This window comes from Antechinus flavipes, chromosome 5 (assembly GCF_016432865.1).
Source record: "Antechinus flavipes isolate AdamAnt ecotype Samford, QLD, Australia chromosome 5, AdamAnt_v2, whole genome shotgun sequence".
Classification (NCBI taxonomy): Eukaryota; Metazoa; Chordata; class Mammalia; order Dasyuromorphia; family Dasyuridae; genus Antechinus; species Antechinus flavipes.
The window spans coordinates 146,441,337-146,462,971 of record NC_067402.1 but is presented as its reverse complement, the minus strand read 5'-3'; the positions used below and the strand labels follow the sequence as shown (position 1 = coordinate 146,462,971).

General features: G+C 33.9%; 2 protein-coding genes across 3 annotated transcripts in view; one reads left to right on the top strand and one right to left on the bottom strand.

The window, feature by feature from the left end:
- PMPCB (peptidase, mitochondrial processing subunit beta) overlaps nucleotides 1–20,553 on the top strand; it is a 38,888-nt gene extending 18,335 nt beyond the window's left edge. Inside the window, exons 5-14 of the mRNA XM_051961627.1 lie at nucleotides 801–930; nucleotides 2,360–2,558; nucleotides 3,626–3,705; nucleotides 7,634–7,746; nucleotides 9,057–9,200; nucleotides 13,666–13,826; nucleotides 18,859–18,944; nucleotides 19,019–19,107; nucleotides 19,331–19,406; nucleotides 19,490–20,553. Coding sequence (XP_051817587.1) covers nucleotides 801–930; nucleotides 2,360–2,558; nucleotides 3,626–3,705; nucleotides 7,634–7,746; nucleotides 9,057–9,200; nucleotides 13,666–13,826; nucleotides 18,859–18,944; nucleotides 19,019–19,107; nucleotides 19,331–19,406; nucleotides 19,490–19,554 — 1,143 coding nt within the window. The 3' untranslated portion in view covers nucleotides 19,555–20,553. The remainder of the gene's footprint in view (nucleotides 1–800; nucleotides 931–2,359; nucleotides 2,559–3,625; nucleotides 3,706–7,633; nucleotides 7,747–9,056; nucleotides 9,201–13,665; nucleotides 13,827–18,858; nucleotides 18,945–19,018; nucleotides 19,108–19,330; nucleotides 19,407–19,489) is intronic.
- The window catches only part of DNAJC2 (DnaJ heat shock protein family (Hsp40) member C2), a 37,086-nt gene continuing 35,021 nt past the window's right edge, over nucleotides 19,571–21,635 (bottom strand). The window contains exons 15-17 of one of the 2 annotated variants that reach the window (XM_051961626.1): nucleotides 21,468–21,575; nucleotides 20,550–20,692; nucleotides 19,571–19,937 (exon numbers count right to left, since the gene is read on the bottom strand). In XM_051961626.1, coding sequence (XP_051817586.1) covers nucleotides 19,863–19,937; nucleotides 20,550–20,692; nucleotides 21,468–21,575 — 326 coding nt within the window. In that variant the 3' untranslated portion in view covers nucleotides 19,571–19,862. Of the gene's footprint in view, nucleotides 19,938–20,549; nucleotides 20,705–21,467; nucleotides 21,576–21,635 lie in introns of both variants that reach the window. The other variant, XM_051961624.1, reaches the window with a different exon arrangement.

Sequence of the window (21,635 nt, the reverse complement as noted above, 5' to 3'; positions counted from 1 at the left end):
GTATCTTATGTGGAGTATAGTGCATTGCTTATATAATTGGTACTTAAAAATAATCATTACTTTTTGATCTACCACTTTACAACCATCAAAGAGCTAAATTAATAAAAATGAAAAATCACAAGTGCTGGAGAGGCTGTGGGGAAACACTGTGAACCAGTCCAACCATTCTGGAAAGCAATTTGCAATTTTTCCCAAAAAAGGTATTAAACCGCACATACTGCTATTTATTCTTTGTCTAAAAAAAAAAAAAGAAAATAAAGAGGAAAAGGATCTACATATACAGAAATATTTGTAACAGCTCTTTTTGTAGTAGCAAAGTATTGGAAACTGAGGGGTACCCATCAACTGGGGAATGACTACTGTGATAGAATACTACAATGCTGTAAGAAATGATGAAGAAAATAGTTTCAGAGAAACCTGGGAAGACTTGCACAAAACTAATGGTAAAGTAAGCAGAACTAGGAAACCAATTTACGTAGTAACAGCAATATGGTAAAGGTAATCAAGTTTGAAAGACTTAGTAGCAATGATCTGTGATAAAACTCAGTGCAGATTTCACTGAAGTTTTTTTTTTTCTTGGACATGGCTAATACAGGAATTTATTTTGCATAACTACACATATTTGCAATTTTGTTCGTTTTACCTTCTCAATTGTTGGGACAATGGGAGAAGGGATGGAGTGAACTGAAACTAAAAATAAAATTTAAATTTAAAAAAGTTTTGTTTTTGTTAAATTGCGGACTATATAGTCAACTTAATCAATTCTGTACTTCACTTACTCTTCTCCCCCCTTTTTTTAGGGCACCAAAAAAAGATCTCAATTAGATCTGGAGCTTGAGATTGAGAACATGGGTGCTCACCTCAATGCTTACACATCCAGAGAACAAACAGTGTATTATGCTAAGGCCTTCTCAAAAGATTTGCCAAGAGGTATTTATTATTTTTATTTACAAAATTTTGAAAATATCTCTTGAAGGATATTATATATTTCTTTTGGGGTCCATATTTCCCTTTTCTCATGAGAGCTTTAGAAAAATAGAATTGTAGAATTGAAAAAAAAAACTTAGAAATCTTTTAGTCTAACCCCCTTTTGAATGGATGAATCCTTTGCAGCATTCCTGATTATGAAGAATTCACCATCTTAAAAGTCAACTAATTTTACTTTTGGACAGCTCTAAAATCTATCTCCTTAAAATTTCTATCACTAATTTTAGTTCTTCCATTTCAACTGAATAAGTCTCACCCTTGTTCTTTAAGACAATTCTTAGAATATTTTGGCACATTCCTTGTCGATTGTCAGTGTAAACATACTCAAATTATTTTCATATCATATAGTTTTGAATCTCATTGCCTTAATAATCTCTCACTTTTGGCTGTCTGCTGAAGGTCCCTTCTAAGATGTGATGCCCAGAACTGACACAGTAGTTCATATACATTCTGAGCAAGGCAGGGTGAGACCTCTTTATTCCCTAATTCTCGATATTATATTTGGTCACTTGAGACTGAAGTAGCTTTTTTGACTCTTATTTCTCATTACTGATTTATACTAAGTGTACATTCAATTAAAATTACAGTCTTTTCATATGAATTTCATCCTAACTAGTGTTTCCTCAGTCTCTTCTTAGGTAGTTGTAAGATTAAATTGTAAAAGCTATTAATTGTTGATCTGCATTGATAGAGGGAGTTCTCAGCTGACATTGTTCTGGTGGAATCATAAATCCAAACAGAAAATAGAAACATTTGTTAAATATTGAATCCTTTTCCCATTTTTTATTTCTATAAACAATAATCTTTACATTTTTTAGGTGCCTTGGGTATCTAGTGTATTGTTTTGTTTTTTTTTTTTTTGTTTTTTGCATAGCACTAGGTAGCTTTATTGACAACCATTTTTTTTTTTGTCTTGTTTTTCTATCAGACTTATTTCATTGAGATAGAAAACTCCAATGAGGAATCTCATTCTATCAAAATATACTGACATCCAACTCATAGTCATACAGCATGAAGCTGAGAAATTAATATTAATATGCTCACATCCCATAGCTAGTATATTTTATTTATTTTTATTTTTTTTACAGGGTTCCATGTTTAATCTCTGCAGTTTCTAACTTACTATCATCACAAGAAGAGGGGTATGGGAAAACACATTCACTTTCCTCTGCATCCAACATTAAATAACAAAATAAAGCAGATTCTTAGCCCCAAAGAGCCTCTCTATATCTAGTATATTTTAAAAGAAAAAATTTGAATTCAGGTCTTCCTAATCTTTAGGACATACTGTTGCTCTATTAATGTAAAATTTTGTCATGTTCTATTAATGTAAAAATGATAATTCATAAATTTTGGGATTTTTTGGTACTAGCTGTGGAAATTCTTGCTGATATAATACAGAATAGTACATTGGGAGAAGCTGAGATTGAACGGGAACGTGGAGTTATCCTCCGAGAGATGCAGGAAGTTGAAACCAATTTACAAGAAGTCGTTTTTGATTATCTTCATGCTACAGCCTACCAAAATACTGCTCTTGGACGGACAATTTTGGGACCAACAGAAAATATAAAGTGAGTATATTCTCTGATGCTCAGGATTTTGTGGTAATAGGAAATAATATGGTAGATCATCAGTCATGAACTGCTGTGGTGTTTTTCTTCTTTAAAATATAATGGTTCTCTCTGGGAGCAGGTTTCTCGGGGAGGTTTTTTGGAGGCAGCCTTAGTTTCAGTTAAAAATAATAATCACCCAAATGCAGCCAGGTGATAAAAGTTCTGATCTTTTATTGTCTCCAACATAGTCCGATTAGTTTTCTTAGAGGCCTTTCTCTCTCCTTGGTTCTAAGAGTTCTTGCAGCTTTGTCCTTTGCTTATGCCTCTGCTTTCTTCAGCCAGCCAGCACCAAGGTGAAAGTTGGAAATGAATCTGTCTTGCCTCTGCAAAAGGGCTTCTAGCTCTCAATCTCCCAGAGTGCTCCTCTCCGACCCCTAGCAATGTTCCGAAGTAACTCAGGAAGCTAAGAGCCTATTTATATATGATCTCCCAAAGGTTGACTCCTCCTTCTGGAGGCAGGGATTAAGGGAGGTGTGAATTCGGATATCTCATACTAAACCCTGAAATCTCCCAAACATGTGAACTCCAATGAGTACTTCAATACATTAGTGAGCTAGAGGATTTGCTAAGTACTATGCTAAATTAGCACTTTGTAAGGATTCCAACAGACTGCCATGAGAGTATTGTTTTTTCCATGCTTGGATGTGTCAACTTAGAGATTCTAGATTTCATTTGTTAATCATATAAACATGAAAATGTAACTACATAATGTATTATTTGCTGTACTTAACCTCACATGACTCCTTGATATATATTTATTAAATTGACATTTAAGCTTACAAACCTTAAAATTTGGAAGAATCAGTTATTAGGTAGTACTTCACTTTTACTCAAGGTTATTCTTGAGTATAGATGAGAAATATAGATATCTTGCTTTTTTCTTTAGTATGAAGTATGACAGTTCAGATGATTCTTCTTACATATCTGACACATGTTATTATAGCACATCTTTAAAGCCATATTGGAAGTCAGTGATGTTCTACTTTTCTTTTATTTTTTAACCATCTTTCTTTTTGCACTTTCAGATCTATAAACCGTAAAGATTTGGTGGAATACATAACAACACATTATAAGGGTCCAAGGATTGTTCTTGCTGCTGCTGGAGGTAGGTGATCAGACATGCAAAGTATTTGATATGTTTTGTGTCCATTTCACTGGGCTCTTTTCCATAGTTTTTTACATTAGTTTAAACTGGTTGGGAGGTGCTCCCATGTAGCTCCACAAGTAATAACTAAGTCATTAAATCTATAAAAATCTAAGGTAGAGGGAAGAAGAGGTGGAGTAGATATTTCATTCATTTTGAAAGATAGAAACATCTTTTTAATCTTAAATATGTTTTAGTTATAGAATAAATTATGAACTTTTTCCATATTAGTAAAGTTCAAAATCAAAGATAGAGTGGGACATATTTTTGGTTGGAAGATGTTTAATTTATGGAGACTTTTAAATTTATTTCTTTAACAAATATTTTTTGAGTATAAGATTTTGATTTCTTTTGAATGAACACTTTTAAATTTCCTAAACCTTCTCTTGGCACAATGTGGAGCTGATCTACTGATCATGAGTGAAAAGTTCTTGAAGTTTCCATTGAAAACACCAGGCATTTGAATGCACAGACATGACAATAAAGCTCCCAAAAGTTTGGTACCATTTGTTTGATAGCATAGGGACAGAAAATAGAGCAAAGGATTCCCTATCACGTGGTTTCCTTTACCCTCACCCCCCATTTTAAGTTAACTATCAAAATGTTTTGTTTCTCCTTTTGCAATTTTTCCACTTTTCACTATTGATTCTAGATTTAATTTCTTTGGGGTTTATAAGTGTGTCTTGGTTCATCTTTTTGCTGCTGATGCTTTTTTGGTAACTTGCATATACTTCAAAAGATTGGTGATTTTATTGGGAGAGACTCAGTTCAGTTCAGTAGCCTATAACATGTCTCACACTGTGTTAGACTCCAAAAGATAGAAAAACAAAAACAAAATATCCCCTACCAAGTCCATAAACATTTCTTAAGTGTCAGTTTATGTACCTGGCATTGTAGTAAGCCAATGCTTATGGGGATACAAAAATGGAAAAGAAAGGCAATTCCTGTCTTCAAGGAGTTTACAGTCTAAAGGGAAAAAACAACACACAAAAAAGAAGATGGAAAGGGAGATGGGAAGGGAAAGTATCCAGTGAGGGGACATGATGGAGAAATCTAAAGGAGTACAACCTGGTAGAAAATGAAGAGTTGGTTGGCCTGAGTGCCCCCCTTCCTTGGAGATTGAGACCTTAACTAAAACTCAAGGGTATGAGATATACATGAATAAAAAATAAATGCAAGGTGATTTGAAAAAGGAAAGAGCACTAATAACTGGGAGGATCAGGGACATTTTAATTGAAGAGATGATAAATTGAATCTTGAAGGAAGATAAGAATTTTGATATTTCTCATATTGGAGGCAGAGGTAGGAAATAGAAGGCCAACTTAAGGGAACAGCTGGTAGTCCAGTTTATTTGAAAAACAGATTTCATAAAGAAGACTAATATATTGGGGGGGGCAGTTATTTAGGGGTTTAAAAGGTTCAAGTTAGATTGTGGAAAGCTTTAATGTCAGATTGAAGAATCTGCATTTTATTTTAAAGTAAATACAAAATCACCAGTTTTCTGCAAGGGAATGGTCAGAACTCTACCTTAGTAAGATGACTTTAATAGTTGTCTGGCTACCTTCTTTTTCCACCTGTAATCCCCCTTTTAAACTTCCTTTTCTATGTTGTCTTCCCCCATTAGATTGTAAACTCCTTAAGGGTAGGGACTGCCTTTTTCATATTTCTATCGTCCACTTAGCACAGATCTTAGCATGTGATAAATAAATGCTTATTGACTGGCTGGAGGGATCCTATTTTTGTCTTTGTATTCTTTGCAGCCTTGCGTGTGGTAGGATATCGGATTGAACTGAGTCTCCTTCTCAATGAATTTACCAGTCTTTTGTGTGAAGGATTTATTGGAAAGGGAGACTGGAAATTAGTGGGGCATTAAAATGGTTCAAATGAGTGGAGATGAGGGCCTGAACTACATGGTGACTACATGTGAGTGGAGAAAAGGAGATGGATAGAAGAGAACTTTTGGAGGTAGAACCTATAAGATTTGCCTACTGGTTATCTAATAATGAGGAAAAGATATAGTCATGGGTGACAAAGAGGTTACATACTGTGGTGTTTTTCTTATTTAATATAATATATAAGATGATTCTTTCTGGGGGAGGTGCAGGTTTCTTGAGGGAGGTTTTCTGGAGGCAGCCTTAGTATCAGTTCAGAGTAATAATCACCCAAAATGCAGCCAGGTAATAAAAGTTCAGATCTTTTATTGCCTCCAATATAGCTCGGTTAGCTTAGGGGCCTATATCTCTACTTGGTTCCAAGAGCTCCCTCCGAATGTCTCCAAATCCAAAGGTTTTGTGCTTCAGCCTCTGCCTCTGCTTTCTTCAGCCTCCAGCCAGCACAAAGATGGAATGAATCTCTTGTCTCCTTCACTTGGGGCTCGGCTAGCTTTCTGGCGAGTCTTTCAGATCAGCTTGGTCTCAGTAGGAGAAGTGCAGGAGCCCAGCCATCACAGTGGTATGAGATCAATCTGGTTGTGCCTCTGAGAGAGCCTTCTCAATCTTCTGCTCAGCTCTGACTCGTAGCTTCTTCCTCTGAAAACTCTTCTGACTGGCCCCTTTGAAGCTCTATTTATTAGAGAGAGAGGAATTGTGGGATGTGAGAGGGATTATGGGTTTCTCCCAAAGTGCTCTCTGGCCCTAAGAGCTTCAAGGGAGGTGTGAATTCACAAAGTTACAAAGTTTACTTTGTGAATCTCCCATACTTGTGAACTCCAATGAGTAAAGGTGTCAATACAAGCATTGTATCAATTAGTTCTACTTAGTACCTTGTTTCTGGTTCTGGCCCAAAACATCAACTCTAATGAGTTAGCAGTTTGTAAAGATTCCAACAACATACCTAGGTAATTGTACTTAATAGGGATAAGATAGTATTTAGAGTGAAAAAAGAGCCTTGGAAATGTTGAGTTTGCAATGCCCATGGCACAGCTAAGTGGCAATGTCTGTCAGCCAGTTGGTGATATGAGATTAGAGTTCAGGATAAAGATTAAGGCCCATGTTTTTTGTCAGTGTAGATGGATGATTTTGTGAGTTATTGTGGTCAAAAAAGGTTTGATCACCTAGTAGCCAACCTGCTGGTGATGATTTTTTCTGTTTTTTATCCAGGATCTTTGTGTAACTGTAACTTAAATTTATTAGCTTTAGTAAAGTTCTTTATAATTCTGTCTTTCAACTAAACTGGACTACTAGCTGTTCCCTGAAATTGGTATCGTCCTACCTACCTCTTGTCTCCGATACCAGAAATGCATATTAGAATTCTTATCTTCCATCAATATTCAGTTTAGTGAAGATGCCCCTGATCCTCCCAGTTATTAGTGCTTTTTTCTCTTTTTCAAATTACCTTGCATTTATTTTTTACTTATGTACATTTCATATCCTTGAGTATTATTAGTTAGGGTCACAACCTCCACTGAAGGGGGGCACTCGGGCCAACCATTTCTTCATTTCCTACCAGGTGGTGCTCCTTTTGATTTCTCCATCATGTCCCCAAACATTATGAAGGGAATTTAGCACATCCAGTTAAAAGTGCTAATTTTGGTATAAAGTTGTCTTTTTCTTTTAAGAACTATGTAAATGCAAACAACTCTATATACTAGCAAGCTCTCCCTAAGGGCTTTAGATCAAATTTAATCTCCATTTCTCTGTGACTTAGTTTGTAGATTGACTCTTGTAATATCTGAGGTTACAGTTTTAGTTACATTACCTAGTAAGATATTTCTGAAAAATTTTATGTAATTTTAATTTTTAAAACTAAATATAATTTCTACTTGAGTTTAGATGACTTTGAAATATTTTCTATTTAGAATACATGCCGAATTTATGGTAAAACAAAAAATGTTAGGATTTAATTGTATGACAAACTCTATATATATAAAGATATTTTCTTTTCATTTTAGGAGTGTCTCATGATGAACTGCTTGATTTAGCAAAATTTCATTTTGGTAATTCTTTATCAGCACATGAAGGAAAAATACCAGCTTTGCCTGCCTGCAAATTTACAGGAAGTGAGGTAAATTCACAAGCCATCTAAAACATTTCATTGATTTCCTTTTATCAACTGATATGTGTGTAATATAGCTAGCTAACTAGTTAGGTAGAGCTATGTAAATGTTTCTAATAGGAATGATAGATGGGAACTTAAGTCTCAAATTGACAAGAAGCAATCATTAAATACTTATGTGCCAGGTACTGTGCTAAGTGCCACAAATAGAAATATAAGCAAAGTGATGGCTGCTGCCTTCAAGTATCTTATAGTTTAATGGGAGAAAACATCTTATAAGAGCAGCTAGAAATAGGGCTGGGAGTAGGGAGGAGAAATGTGAAGGTATCTAGTGTGGGTTCATGGTACATGGTGTTAAAGACTCGAAAGTCCGAAGCAAAATACAAGAAAAGGAATGAAAGTTGGCTGGGTTGGGCTTCTTCTAAAAATGGAAGTCCTGGGAGGAATTCACCAGTGGGAGATTGAGGCCAGCATAGCAAAGGGATGTGCTAGGGTAAATAGGCCACAAAGAATAATGGATTTGTCAAGGTAACTTTGCAGATTAGCTATGGTAATCAGCTATGGTAATGAAATCTGGAAAGCTTGGAGATAGCTAGAATACAGTGGAGAGCTTCAGGGTAATCAAAAATATTGACTGGATTTTTGCTTTTAGCTATAGTATGATTGTGAAAATGTTTATAATAAAGCCTTTTCTTTGATTTTTGATCAGAACTGTTTTCTGTTTTTTACACACACACAGACAAACACACAATATTTTTAATTTTCAGAGAGGTAATGTTCCTAGAAAATGGCATAAAAGTAAAAAATATGAATATTGATACGTTGAACCTATGGGAAATGGGAATGCTAGGTTCGTGTGTTCATTAAAAATTAGTCTTTTTGCTAGAGATTGCTGAAAATACAATTTTCCACATATAATTCTTCATATCAAAATGTTAATTATTATAATATGCCTTTTTCTTAACATAGTAACCATGAAATAATCCACAAAATGTCGGGGAGAGAAGAGGCAACACAGGATGGAAAGGGGAGGGGAAGGGGTTGCAATGTCAGAAGAACCCTGGGGGAAAAAAAGGGTTTAATCTCCCTTTCAGCTCTAACTTTCCCTCAGTGAAAAGCACATACCATGAGGTGAGTCCTCAACCCCAGTCAGAGATTAGAACTCCTGTCGTGGGCTAGCTCTGACTGACCTGGAAAAATACACACCTGAAATTATAGAACTTTTGAAGTATTAACATTTTTTTATAAAGCTTTTTCCACATATGATCCTGCATTTTACATTTTCCTAACTAGAGTTGTCTTTTCTTAATCTTAATTAGATTCGTGTGAGGGATGACAAGATGCCTTTGGCACATATTGCAATTGCTGTTGAAGCAGTTGGTTGGTCTCATCCAGACACAATCTCTCTTATGGTTGCAAATACTCTGATTGGCAACTGGGATCGCTCTTTTGGAGGAGGAATGGTGAGTGATATTAAAAGTAATTTTCTGTTTTAAATAAGGTTGAGTTAAAAGACTATTCTTCCAAAGGTCAATCCTTTACTTCTTTTCTATGGTAGAATTTTGAATTTTGGCATTTAAAGATTCTGGAACTGGTGCATTCAGCTCAATGGAAAGCACTTTCTGCAAAAGAAAGGTAATACCAATTCATATTTTAGTTGAATGTTACAAACATTTATCAGCTCCTCCTCTCTACTAAACATTGTGTTATGATTCAGGATATATAGATGAGAAGAAAACAATTCTTGCTTCAAGGAACTTACATTGCAACTTATGCTATGGAATATGCATTTAAAGCTTATTTGAGGAATGAGAGTTTCAAAGATGGTGATTCCATGCTCCTGCAAAAAGTAGGATATTTATGCTTTTTGTTCAGACCTCTAGGTTCTGTAAGGAATTCTTGAAATAGAAATTTCCTCAAGCAATACATATTGACAATATAATTGTCTATAATTTATAGTCTTATAGAATTGCCTAAAGGTTCTGAAAAATTAAATATCTTGTCCATCATATTATTTTATGTGTCAGAGGCAAGACTTAAAACCAGGATTTCTTGACTTCAGTATTGGCCATCTATCTACCATGTGAACTTGCTTATCAAATATTTTGCTTTATAAGATATGACCACATATTAGAATCCAAATTTTCTTGTGTCATCATAACATGTTATTTGGTTTAAAAGTATGATCAAGATGAGATAGAGCCAAGATGGCGGAGAAAAGTATGGATTTAATTATGCTTTTCAAAATTTCCTTCTAAACAGTGTTAAAATAATGTCTCAAAACAAATTCTGCAATGGCAGAACCAGAAAAGGAACAGGATGAAATAATTTTCCAACTCAGGATAACTTGGAAGGTTAGTCAGAAAGATCTATTTCAGTGAGGTGAGAGTGGAGCAGAAGCCACATCTAGCAAACCAGTAGCAGGTTTTGGGAGTGACTAAATAGATGGCTGCAATGGCTTTTAGAGCTGTCAGCATACAGACAGTAAGGGGCTCAGATAAATGGTCAAAAAGAACTTGTAGGGGACCCTTTGCTAGTCCTGGGAGCAGGACTCTATAGCATTGCCCATAAGCAGTTCTATGTCACAGTCCTAGGGCAAGGAGGAGCACTACAAGGAGTGGGGACCCTGGTCACAGTTAAAAGTTAGAAAAGAGTATTTGTGGTGTTTCACAGACAAGCACAATTCAGGAGAGTAGTGATTAGCTCTCTCCTTAGATCATACCACCTTGGAAAAACTAAAACTTAACCACACACATCCTTCCCACCCAGAACTAGCTCTGAACACAGCAACATGAAAAACTTGAAACTTGAGGAGGTAGTATTCTCTCCTTCCAGGGAGCAGAAACCAACTTTAACATAAAAGTTAATTGTCAAGAAATAGGGTAGAAAAATGAACAAACCAAAAAAGGAAAAAACAACAAAACCTGACCATAAAAAAGGAATATCAAAACACAAACTCAGAACACAATGAAATCAAAGCAGCTACATGCAAAGCCTTAAAGAAGAATTGATTTCAAGCCCTCAACCTCAAAAAGGATTTTAAAAATTAAATTAAAAAAAAATAATAAATCTCTTAAAAAGAGAATAGCCCAAATGGTAAAAGATGCACAGATGAAGAGAAACTTCCTTAAAAAGCAGAATTAACCAAATGAAAAAGGAGATTAAAAAAACTCACTCAAGAAAAACTCAGCACTCCTTGAGAGATAAGATGAAAGGAGAGAAAATGGAAATACAGTTAGCAAGAGTAATTGTTTAAAAAAAAAAAAAAGAAGAAAAAGCAAGTTTCTCTGATAAAGGCCTCATTTCTCAAACATAGAAAAGTGAGTCCAATTTATAAAAAAAGTCACCGTATTAATTTATTAATAAATGTTAATAAATGATCAAAAGATAAGAACAGTTTTCAGATGAAGTAATCTTAGCTACCTCTAGCTTTATGAAAAAAATGCTCTAATTCACTATTAATTGGAGAAATGCAAATAAAATAATTCTGAAGTACTGCTGCCTACATATCTATTAGATTGGCTAGTAGCATAGGAAAGGAAAATGATGAATGGTGAAAGGGCTGTGAAAAAATGAGACATTAATGTACTGTTGGTGGAGTTGTGAACTGATTTAACTATTCATTAAAACAATTTGGAACTATGCCCAAAAGGCTATAAAACCATGATATCCTTTTGACTTATGATACTACTACTGTATTTGTATCCCATATATATATATATATTAGTTCTTTTTTGGAAATAAAGAATTGGAAATTGAGGGATACCCATCAACTGGGGTGGGGAAAGGCTGAACATATTCTGATATGTGATTTTGATGGAATACTGTTGTGCTATAAAAAATGATGAACAGAATGCACAGAAAAACTGGAAGGACTTTCATAAACTGATGCAGAGTGAAATGTCCTACGCACAAAGTAGCAGCAATCAATTAATTGTTCTCAGCAGTGAATGACTTATTCTCAACAACACAGTGATCCAAAAAAACTGAGGGACTTATGATGAAAAATGCTATTTGTCCCCAGAGAAAGAACAATGCTGTCTGAATGAGAAAGGAGAAGCATACTTTTTAAATTTTATTTTTCTTGAGGGTTTTTTGTTCGCTTGGGGGAATTTTTTTTTTTTGTCTTTGTTTTTTTTTACAATATGATTATTATGGAAATGTTTTGCATGTTTAATTTATATTGAATTACTTTCATTCTCAGTCGGGGCAGAGAGGAAGGGAAAGAATATGGAACTCAAAAGTTTCAAAAACAAATGATAAATCAAATTGTTTTTACGTGTAACTGGGGAAAAAGAAATGCTAAATAAAAACTTAAAACAACATGAGGGGGAAAAATAAAAAAAGAACTTTTTGAATAACTGAATTAGCCAAATGCAAAAAAAAAAAAAAAAAAGTACAGAATCTTCTGAAGAAAATGATTCCTTAAAAATTAGAATTGGGTAAGTAGAAGCTAATGACATGCACAAAGTAAGGAGCTTGAGCAGAATCTATTATGGTTCTGATGAAGCAAAAAAAAAAAAAAAGCAGTGGGAGCAATCATAATATCTCAGATAAAGCAAAGGTAGTAGATTCTAATTAAAAGTGATAAGGAAAGAAACTATATCTTTCTGAGAGTATCTTGGACCATGAAGTAATATCAATACTAAAAAAAATACACACACATCCACACACACACACACACACACACACACACACACACACACCCCAAATGGTATAGCATCTAAATTTTTGAAGAAATTGAATTAGTTAGAAGAGGAAGTAGACAATAAAACTCTAGTACTGGGGGACCTCGACTTGTCTTTCTCAGAACTAAGATAAATCTAACCAAAAAAAAAAACAAGAAAGAAGACTTTAAATAAAATTCTGGATAAGTTAGATATGATAGCTCTCTGGAAAATATTGGATGGAGATAGAAAGTAATATATCTTTTTCTCAGCAGTATATAGTATCTTCATAAAAATTGACTATATCATGACATAAAAACCTCTCAACCAAATACAGAAATAGTAAATAGTAAATACATCTTTTCCAGATCATAATGCGATAAAAAGTACATTCAGTAATTAGCAATGCAAAGATTAAAACAATTAAAAATAAGTGGGTTATTTAAAAAAATAAGCAAGTCAAAGAACAAATCATAGAAAAAGTCAATAATTTCATTAAAGAAAATGACAATAATTAGGCAACATGCCAAAATTTATGGAATGCAGCCAAACCAGTATGTAGGGTAAAATTTATATCTGATTGCTTTCATCAATAAAATATACAAAAAGCAGCTCAATGAATTAAAGACATGCAACTAATAAAGCTAGAAAAAGAACAAATTTTAAATCCCCAAACACTAAATTGGAAATCCTAAAAGTCAAAGGAGAGATTAATAAAATTGAAAATAAGAAAGCCATTGAACTATTAAAACTAGAAATTAAATTAAAAAAATAAATTTAAAACTAGTTTAATTTGATTAAACTTGCCATCCAGAAGAAGGAAGAGGAACCAGCAAAAAAGCAGTGATATTAGTAAGAGGAAAACCATGAGAAATGTGTCAATGGAAATGAAAGGAGGAGAAAATTTCATGAATAAGTTATCAGCAGTGTCACATATCAAGTAGGGAGTCAAGTAGGATGGAGACTCAAAAAAGTCCCATTGAATTTGAAGATAAAGATAAAGGAAGTATCTTTGAGAAAATAGTTTCAAAAAATTATATATATATATTCAGATAATTTCAAAAAATTTATAAGTGAGTACTATAATTTGTGAAGAGGGAGAGGCACAGAATACAGATTATTCTTTCTAGAAGTTTGGCAGTAAAGGAGAAGGTGATAGGTTTCGAGGATATAGGTAGGTTAAGGGAAAGTATTTCTATTTTTATGCTACCAAGGCTCTTCGTTCTTTTCAGTAATTCTAGTGTGTTATTTCTTTCTACAGAATTTGTCTAGCAAGCTTGCCCAGATCACTTGTCATGGAAACCTCTGTCATAGTTTCCAGTCCTTCAATACTTCCTACACAGATACAGGACTGTGGGGACTCTATATGGTTTGTGAGCCAGCTACTGTTGCAGACATGATACACTTTGTTCAAAGAGAATGGTGAGAAAATATTACCAGATGTATGAGTTTAAAATCTTGGTGGGGTATATATATTACTTAGTTTTAAGGTTTTTCATTAATTGTGTTGTTAATAATGTTAAATTTCAAAAATTTGTTGAATAAAGAACAAGATTTGGTGGGGACATCTTAGCAAGATTTTAAAAAATTGTCTTTTGTTAATTTTGCTTAAAAAATGAACTAGTATTCAGATAATTTTAAGGTTTTATGCAATCTCTTATCTTGCAAAGTCTGGACTACTTAGATCTGGGGGTAGAGTAGGCATTTGATTGGTTCTCTCAAATCCTTTTAAAGTGCTTCTAAAGATAGTCACCTTGGTCTGTTTTTAGAAAACTAAGAAGTTTCTAAACCATGCCTTTGAGAAACAATGATCTAAATATATTTACAAATATTTTTCCAAGCTTGATTTGCTGGTGATCTTTTAAATGGGGAAAATATGTGGCATGGAAGGTGCATACTCTACCAAAAGCCTCCTACCTCCCACCCCCTTTTAAGGTATCTATGCCATCTATCATGCCATATCACAGATTTTTGCTGCATTGTGAAACATCTTTAAAGTACTGTTTCCCACCTTAAAGATGTACATAAAACAACTCTTTCCTCATTTCATATCATTTGCAAACAAACATATCATTTATGCCTTTATATGAGCAAATGATAAGCATAATAAACAGCACAGAGTCAGTTTCCTGGAAATAGTCCACTAGATAATATCTCTTTAAAATTGACATCAAACAGCAATTAATAACTACTATTTGTTTTCAGCTAGTTCAGAAAATACCTAATTATGCCATGCTCTAGTTCCTATCTCTTCATCTTGTACAAAATGAGAGATTTGTTAAAATCTAGGTAATCTCTGAAGAAGTGGGGAGCTGTAACTGTAGAGTGTAATGGGCTGAAGCTCGAGTTGATGCACTTAGGTCCCAAGCATGTGAGGCTAAATAGCAATTGGACGATACTCTATTAATATATGCTTGGGGAAAGAATGGCCCCGCCCACTCTGTGCAAGTTTTGATGTGTTGTATAGGAAATGATGTAGAGATTATTTTGGTGGGTGAAGAGAGAGGCAAAGAGACTGCTGGCGGAGTTCATGTGGCGGCTGCTCACACTTCCTATTATCATCCCCCTTCATCTCCACAAAGAATAAAGATGGAGGATTTTTCCTTAACCTGAATTCCTGACTCCGGCTGCTTTTAAAATAATGGTGTCATCACAGTGGAGCATAACCTAAACTCTTACTTATTTTGGTTAGTTTTCTTGAACAAGCTTCATTTGTCTTATGTTTCTTTATTCTATGATACAAAGTCTAACTTGTTAGTGAGGGAAGAAAGAAGAAATGTGTTTAAAAGTGAAAATGATTTAAAAACAAAATGTGTCCATTTTTTAAAGTACTGAAGATTTATTGATCAATCTGTCAGTCATAAGGTTTATATGGCATGACTTGTTCTTTGAGAACTCAGTTGGTATTTTGTCATCATTTCTTTTTTTACATGTTTACTAACTTTCTCTTTAATGATATTATCTAGAGTTCAGCCAGGAATTAAATTCAAACTCATTGTCCTATGGTTTGCTTATTCCACTCATCTTCTTTCTTTTTACTTAGTATTTGAATCCACCAGTTATACTTCTTTAATTTTCTGACAAAATTAAATTGCAGAGATACTAACAGTGCCTCATTAACATCTAAGAATTCTTTTAGTGTTTTATTATGTGGATTTGGATCAGTTAAGTTAGTTAAATTTATGGTGACTTGATTCTTTTTGGCTGAATAAACAAGCAAAATAATCACTGCTGTTCTCCCTTTTTTCTATCTGTATTCTTATCCCATCCATTATTCATTTCCATCAGCTACAAGAATCATGCTCACTTTTTTGTTCCCTTAGCATTCCTTGCTAAGAACACATACTGAATCTTACTGCACCTGTTGTTTTTGAGGACGTCCAGACGTGTTTTTATTCTATTTCACCCATCCTTAATTCGATCTTTTGTATAATTTAAAAATCTAAGTTAATCTCTATGCAACCATATCAACTTTCTGAGTTCTTTCTCTTGATCTGAATCAGTTCTTTGTGCCTTCAGAATTTTTATGAACTTCCCCATCCATTCAGAGTTAAATTCCTATGTAGAATTATAAATCATGAGATTCTTCTCATCCTTTTCTTGAACCCTTTCACATGATTTCTAAGAGACAAGGGTGCATGTCAAAATCTGCCCAATTTATCTCCTTTATCATACATTCTAAAATGAAACTGTCACTTTCCCCAAAGTGCCCTTGTTTCTGCTTTAGCCATCAGTTTCTCCTACTCTGTGAGAATCAGAGGCAGAGGAGTAATTCCTCTTTTTAGTTAGTTCTTTCACCTTTATAATAATTTGAAATAATCATTAGAGCCAATAAAAAATTAATAGCTACTGTGCTTTTGAGAGAATGGAAACTCTAGCAAAGGAGGGATCTGTTATCCAGATAAACATCTGGATATATATAGATATAAAAAAGACCAACTGGCTTTGTCTAAGGCTTGTTCTTGTTCCTGAATTATCTTTTTTTGGGTGTGGTTTAGCGAGGCTCTTACCTGGGTTCTGTGAACTTAAAAGACATCTTGATAATTTTAATATTGATTTTCTATTTTATGTATTTTAAAATATTCTGAAAAGGAGCCCTTAGGCTTTGCCAAACTTCCAAAGAGATCCATGACACAAAAACAATTAAGATCTTCAGTCCAATTCCTCATTTATAAATGAGAAAACTGAAACCCAAGAGGTGAATGTTCTGAGATGTAACAGCCAATTAGAAACAGGTTCAAATATAGAACCGTATCGTTTTTCACAGTTGCTTTCCACCAAAAGCAACTACTTTCTGACTGCTAGCTAGACCACTGAAATTTTAACTACTAGATTCTTATTATCCACATTTGACAGATGAGGAAACTGAGAAATAGTTAATTGGTTACTTAAGAATTGAGATTTGAAACTGGAAAACAGTTTTACAATCAAAGGTTCTGATAAAGGCCTCATTTCCAAAATATATAGAGAACTGACCCTAATCTATAAAAAAATCAAACCATTCTCCAATTGATAAATGGTCAAAGGATATGAACAGACAATTCTCAGACGAAGAAATTGAAACTATTTATAGACATATGAAAATATGCTCCAAATTATTATTAATCAGAGAAATGCAAATTAAGACAACTCTGAGATACCACTACACACCTGTCTGATTGGCTAGAGTGACAGGGAAAGGTAATGCAGAATGTTGGAGGGGATGTGGGAAAACAGGGACACTGATACATTGTTGGTGGAATTGTGAACACATCCAGCCATTCTGGAGAGCAATTTGGAACTATGCTCAAAAAGTTATCAAGCTGTGCATATTCTTTGATCCAGCAGTGTTTCTACTGGGCTTATATCCCAAAGAGATACTAAAGAAAGAAACGGGACCTGTATGTGCCAAAATGTTTGTGGCAGCCCTGTTTGTAGTGGCTAGAAGCTGGAAAATGAAAGGATGCCCATCAATTGGAGAATGGTTGAGTAAATTGTGGTATATGAACGTTATGGAATATTATTGTTCTGTAAGGAATGACCAGCCGGATGAATACAGAGAGGACTGGCGAGACTTACATGAACTGATGCTGAGTGAAATGAGCAGAACCAGGAGATCATTATATACCTCAACAATGATACTGTTTGAGAATGTATTCTGATGGAAGTGGACCTCTTTGATAAAGAGAGCCTTAATTGATCAAAGATGGACAGAAGCAGCTACACCCAGAGAAAGAACACTGGAAATGAATATAAACTGCTTGCATTTATATTTTTCCTCCCGGGTTATTTATACCTTCTGAATTCAATTCTCCCTGTGCAACAAGAAAACTGTTTGGTTCTGCACACATATATTGTATCTAGGATATACTGCAACCCATTCAACATGTAAAGGACTCTTGCCATCTGGGGGAAGGGGTGGAGGGAGGGAGGGGAAAAATCGGAACAGAAATGAATGCAAGGGATAATGCTGTAAAAAATTACCCTGGTATGCGTTCTATCAATAAAAAATTATTAAAAAAAAATTATTAAGATTTGAACTCAGGTCTTCCTGACTCATTGTTTCTGTCCACTACACTAGTAACCAAATATCTGTCACTTGTTTCTTTCATCTTCTCCCAAATGCTTTCCAGCATGTTTCTGGGATTTTCTCATTTGGATGTAATAGGTGACACATAGTGCTTTAAAATTTATAAATCTTTTAAATAATTATCTCATTGGCTTCTCAGCACATCCTTGCAAAGGTATCTGCCATAGGTAGGATTTGAACACGTCTACATTCTTTGGTTTTCATATATCTCTGTGTCTTAATATTAACTACTACCTGCACCTTGATTTTGCCTAATCCATCCCGAAGTTCCATCCTACCGAGTCTCAAACTTCCTTCCTTGTGCCAGTTTACTTTGTTACCCGTATTTTTTGTATAACCTTTTGAGGTATGTGTTAATTTTCAAGAAGCATCTCTATTGCGTTTTTTGGATTCCATCATTTGTTTTTATCAGAACTTTTCATTAAGTGCATTTCACTTTTGGCTTAGAAGTTTGTTATTCCTTTATTTTAATGATCTAGGACTCTGACTCCTGTTTTCCCAAACCAGTTTTAAACACCTTTTCATTTCCAAGTCTTTCTCCTAAAGAGGACAGCAGTGATAAAAACACTGAAGATGTTTATTTCTAAGGTCTTTAGGTTTCTTGCCTCAGACTTGGTATCCTTTAGCAGTGTTTCCAAGATTTGATCTGGAAGTAACATTTATGCTCACCTGAATCATCAAAAGTTGGGTCATAGTAAGGGTGGCAGGGTTCCCAGTCCCAGGAAATATATCAGACCCCTCTTTTGGGGATGTGATTTTTTTAAAAAAGGATATTAAAATAGATCCTTGCATTAGATGTTTTATGAGACACTTTTATAATGAAAACCATTCTAGGCTGCTATAATAATTGATTCTTGATATCTCTTGTTTTTTCACATTATTTAGGATACGACTCTGCACAAGTGTCTCTGAAAGTGAAGTTGCCCGAGCTAAGAATCTTTTGAAAACGAATATGCTGCTGCAACTTGATGGTAAGGCTGAAGGCTGGAGTTTTGTTTTTATTTTGGTTGTGTTTTGGTTAACTAGATTTTTATTCTTTAAATAGGTTCTACTCCAATCTGTGAAGATATTGGTCGGCAAATGTTATGTTATAATCGGAGAATTCCCATTCCTGAACTTGAAGCAAGAATTGATGTAAGTTCTTAGGTCTAGAGTAAAGAATTCCGTTTGCATTTAGCAATTTTGGTTATTATTTTAAAATCTGATATATTGTCTCATTGATCAGGATCCCTTAATAAGCAGATTAAGAATTTTACAGTCTAGAACTGACTTTGAACTTCAAAGGAAGCATTTCTTGTTTGTGATAGACAAATCCAAAAATGTTACCTCAGGTAACCTAGTTTTCCTTTTCTTTTAGGCTGTTGATGCTCAGAATATACGAGATGTATGCACAAAATATATCTATAATAAACACCCTGCCATAGCTGCTGTTGGTAAGCCTTTCTTCTAAGCCATTTTTTTTTTTTCTAAAGAGGAAAATATTATGTTTTAACTGTTATTTCTTTTAAAACTCTAGGTCCCATTGAGCAACTACCAGATTATAACAAAATCTGCAGTGGCATGTATTGGCTTCGAGAATAAGAAGATTTTAATCAAATGATTTTGAAAATGTTATTTATAAAACTGAGAAATTCAAGCTGTTCATCCAAAAAGAAATCAAAATGTTTTTGGAATCTAGTTTGGAAAATGTGAGGTGGTATTTGTTTCAGGGTTTAAAAAAATAATTACAAATAAGGAAACCCTTCCGACTCAAAAGACTTTGTTTTTTTTCAGTAAGCTAAAAACAGATTCAAAACATCAAAAGAATTTTTTATAAGTTTAAGAATGAAAATTTATACAGTATTTGCAGTTTTATTATAAAAACAAACAACAAAGATTGTCAACTTTAGTCATTTCTTGGCTCGACTAGCATTCATCACTTGTTCTTGAGCAGCCTTTTTTGCTTTTACCATTTCGACGAGTTCCTAGGGAAAAAAAAGGTTAATTAAAAGTTTAGCCTTTAAAATTTTACTTCTATTTAAGAATTTTAGGGAGATTTTGTTTACTATTTTGTGGAAAAATATAGAATATAGTTTATACTTTTTATTGTTCAGGACCTCCAAAAAAGATCATTAGAAGATAGATCTGAGTTGGCAGAAGACCATTTGCTGTTCATGGATAAAATTAGTTTTGGTATGTAGTACAATTACACACATTTTTCTGATTAAAATTCAAGAAATATTTATATAAAATTTATATAAAAGCCACTTTCATCTTAGGGCCACACTTAAAGCTATTCCTCTTCATACCACCAACCAAAGCTTATACTGTGCTGGGAGAAGCTAGGATTACTTTCTTACCATGAGAGAAAAATGGTTTCTGAAAGGTGACACTTTGACATAATGCTCTTCCTTATAGTATAATCAGCCCCAAAAGTCTGTTGTGAGTGAGTTACTTTTCTACAAATGAATGACATTTTCTTTGTAGTAACTTTTTGTTTTTAGTGCTCTGAAGCCTAATCAACAAGATAACTATGCAATTTAACTCAGAATAAAGTTTGTGAATTACTGAATTACATATACATATGTATACTGTACCTTATATCGTTTCATACAGTCTTTTTTTGATCGTCCAGGCACTGCGGAAGCTATTTTTTCCCATCTCTCAGGTGTATTCACAGGATATGTTTTCAGAGCTTGTTCTAATAGTTTTTGTTCTTCAGTTGTCCAAGGTGTGAAATCTGTACATGGACCTAAAAAAAAGTTATCTGAAAAACCTTAAAGGATGAGTTCTATTATTAAAAAATGATTACTTTAATGGAATATTATGGTCAAAGAGTCTTATCTCTTAGAAACCTTTTATTTTTTGAAAGAATATTTACATATGTATATGTGAATTATAAATAAAAATATATAACCTTATATCTCTTCCCTTAGCCAAAGAAACTAAAAGAAAAGGCAGTAAAATTACTTGTCTATTTTAATACAGGCTGCTGCTACAGAAAAAAAAAAGAGCCTCACTAACATGAATTTCAGTGTTGTTTTACCTGGACTATATTAAAAACTGCTTAAAGAATTTTATCAATGTTCGTTATAAATGCTAACACAATTTATCTTAAATTGTTAGAATGAAACAAAAAAAATTTAATGTGTTAGAAATGAACAATCTTTTTCTTTTCAGATACTTTTGGGGGAAGATGTCAATTGCCTTTTTTCCTCTTAAGTATAAATAATGGGAAAAATTAGAAGCCTTATACTCATTATAAATATAAAACTGTCATCATTTGAAAGGAAAGAATAATAAAACAATCTTGCAAATCCAACACTGCCCCCAAAATTTGCAAATGAACTCGAACTTAACTGCTTTGCATTATTCAATCAATTGGAACATTTTATTCTCCTAATTATAGGAACTACAGGGCCTATTCCTAGAATGGAAGATTTGGTAGCCTAGAGATATAAATGTACAGGTCAAATATTTCCCATCTACTTAAAAAGGAAAAAAAAAACCATTACCTTCAAAACGCTCTGAAGGTGCTGCACTGTCTGACTGAGGCACAACTCCATGTTCCTTTTTAAATTTATCAAAAGCTTTTTTATTTATATCATCTTTTTGATGAGGATCTGAGGGGAAAGAAAAGTTTTACTTACCTACTATATTTCATATCCAATACTCATACATCA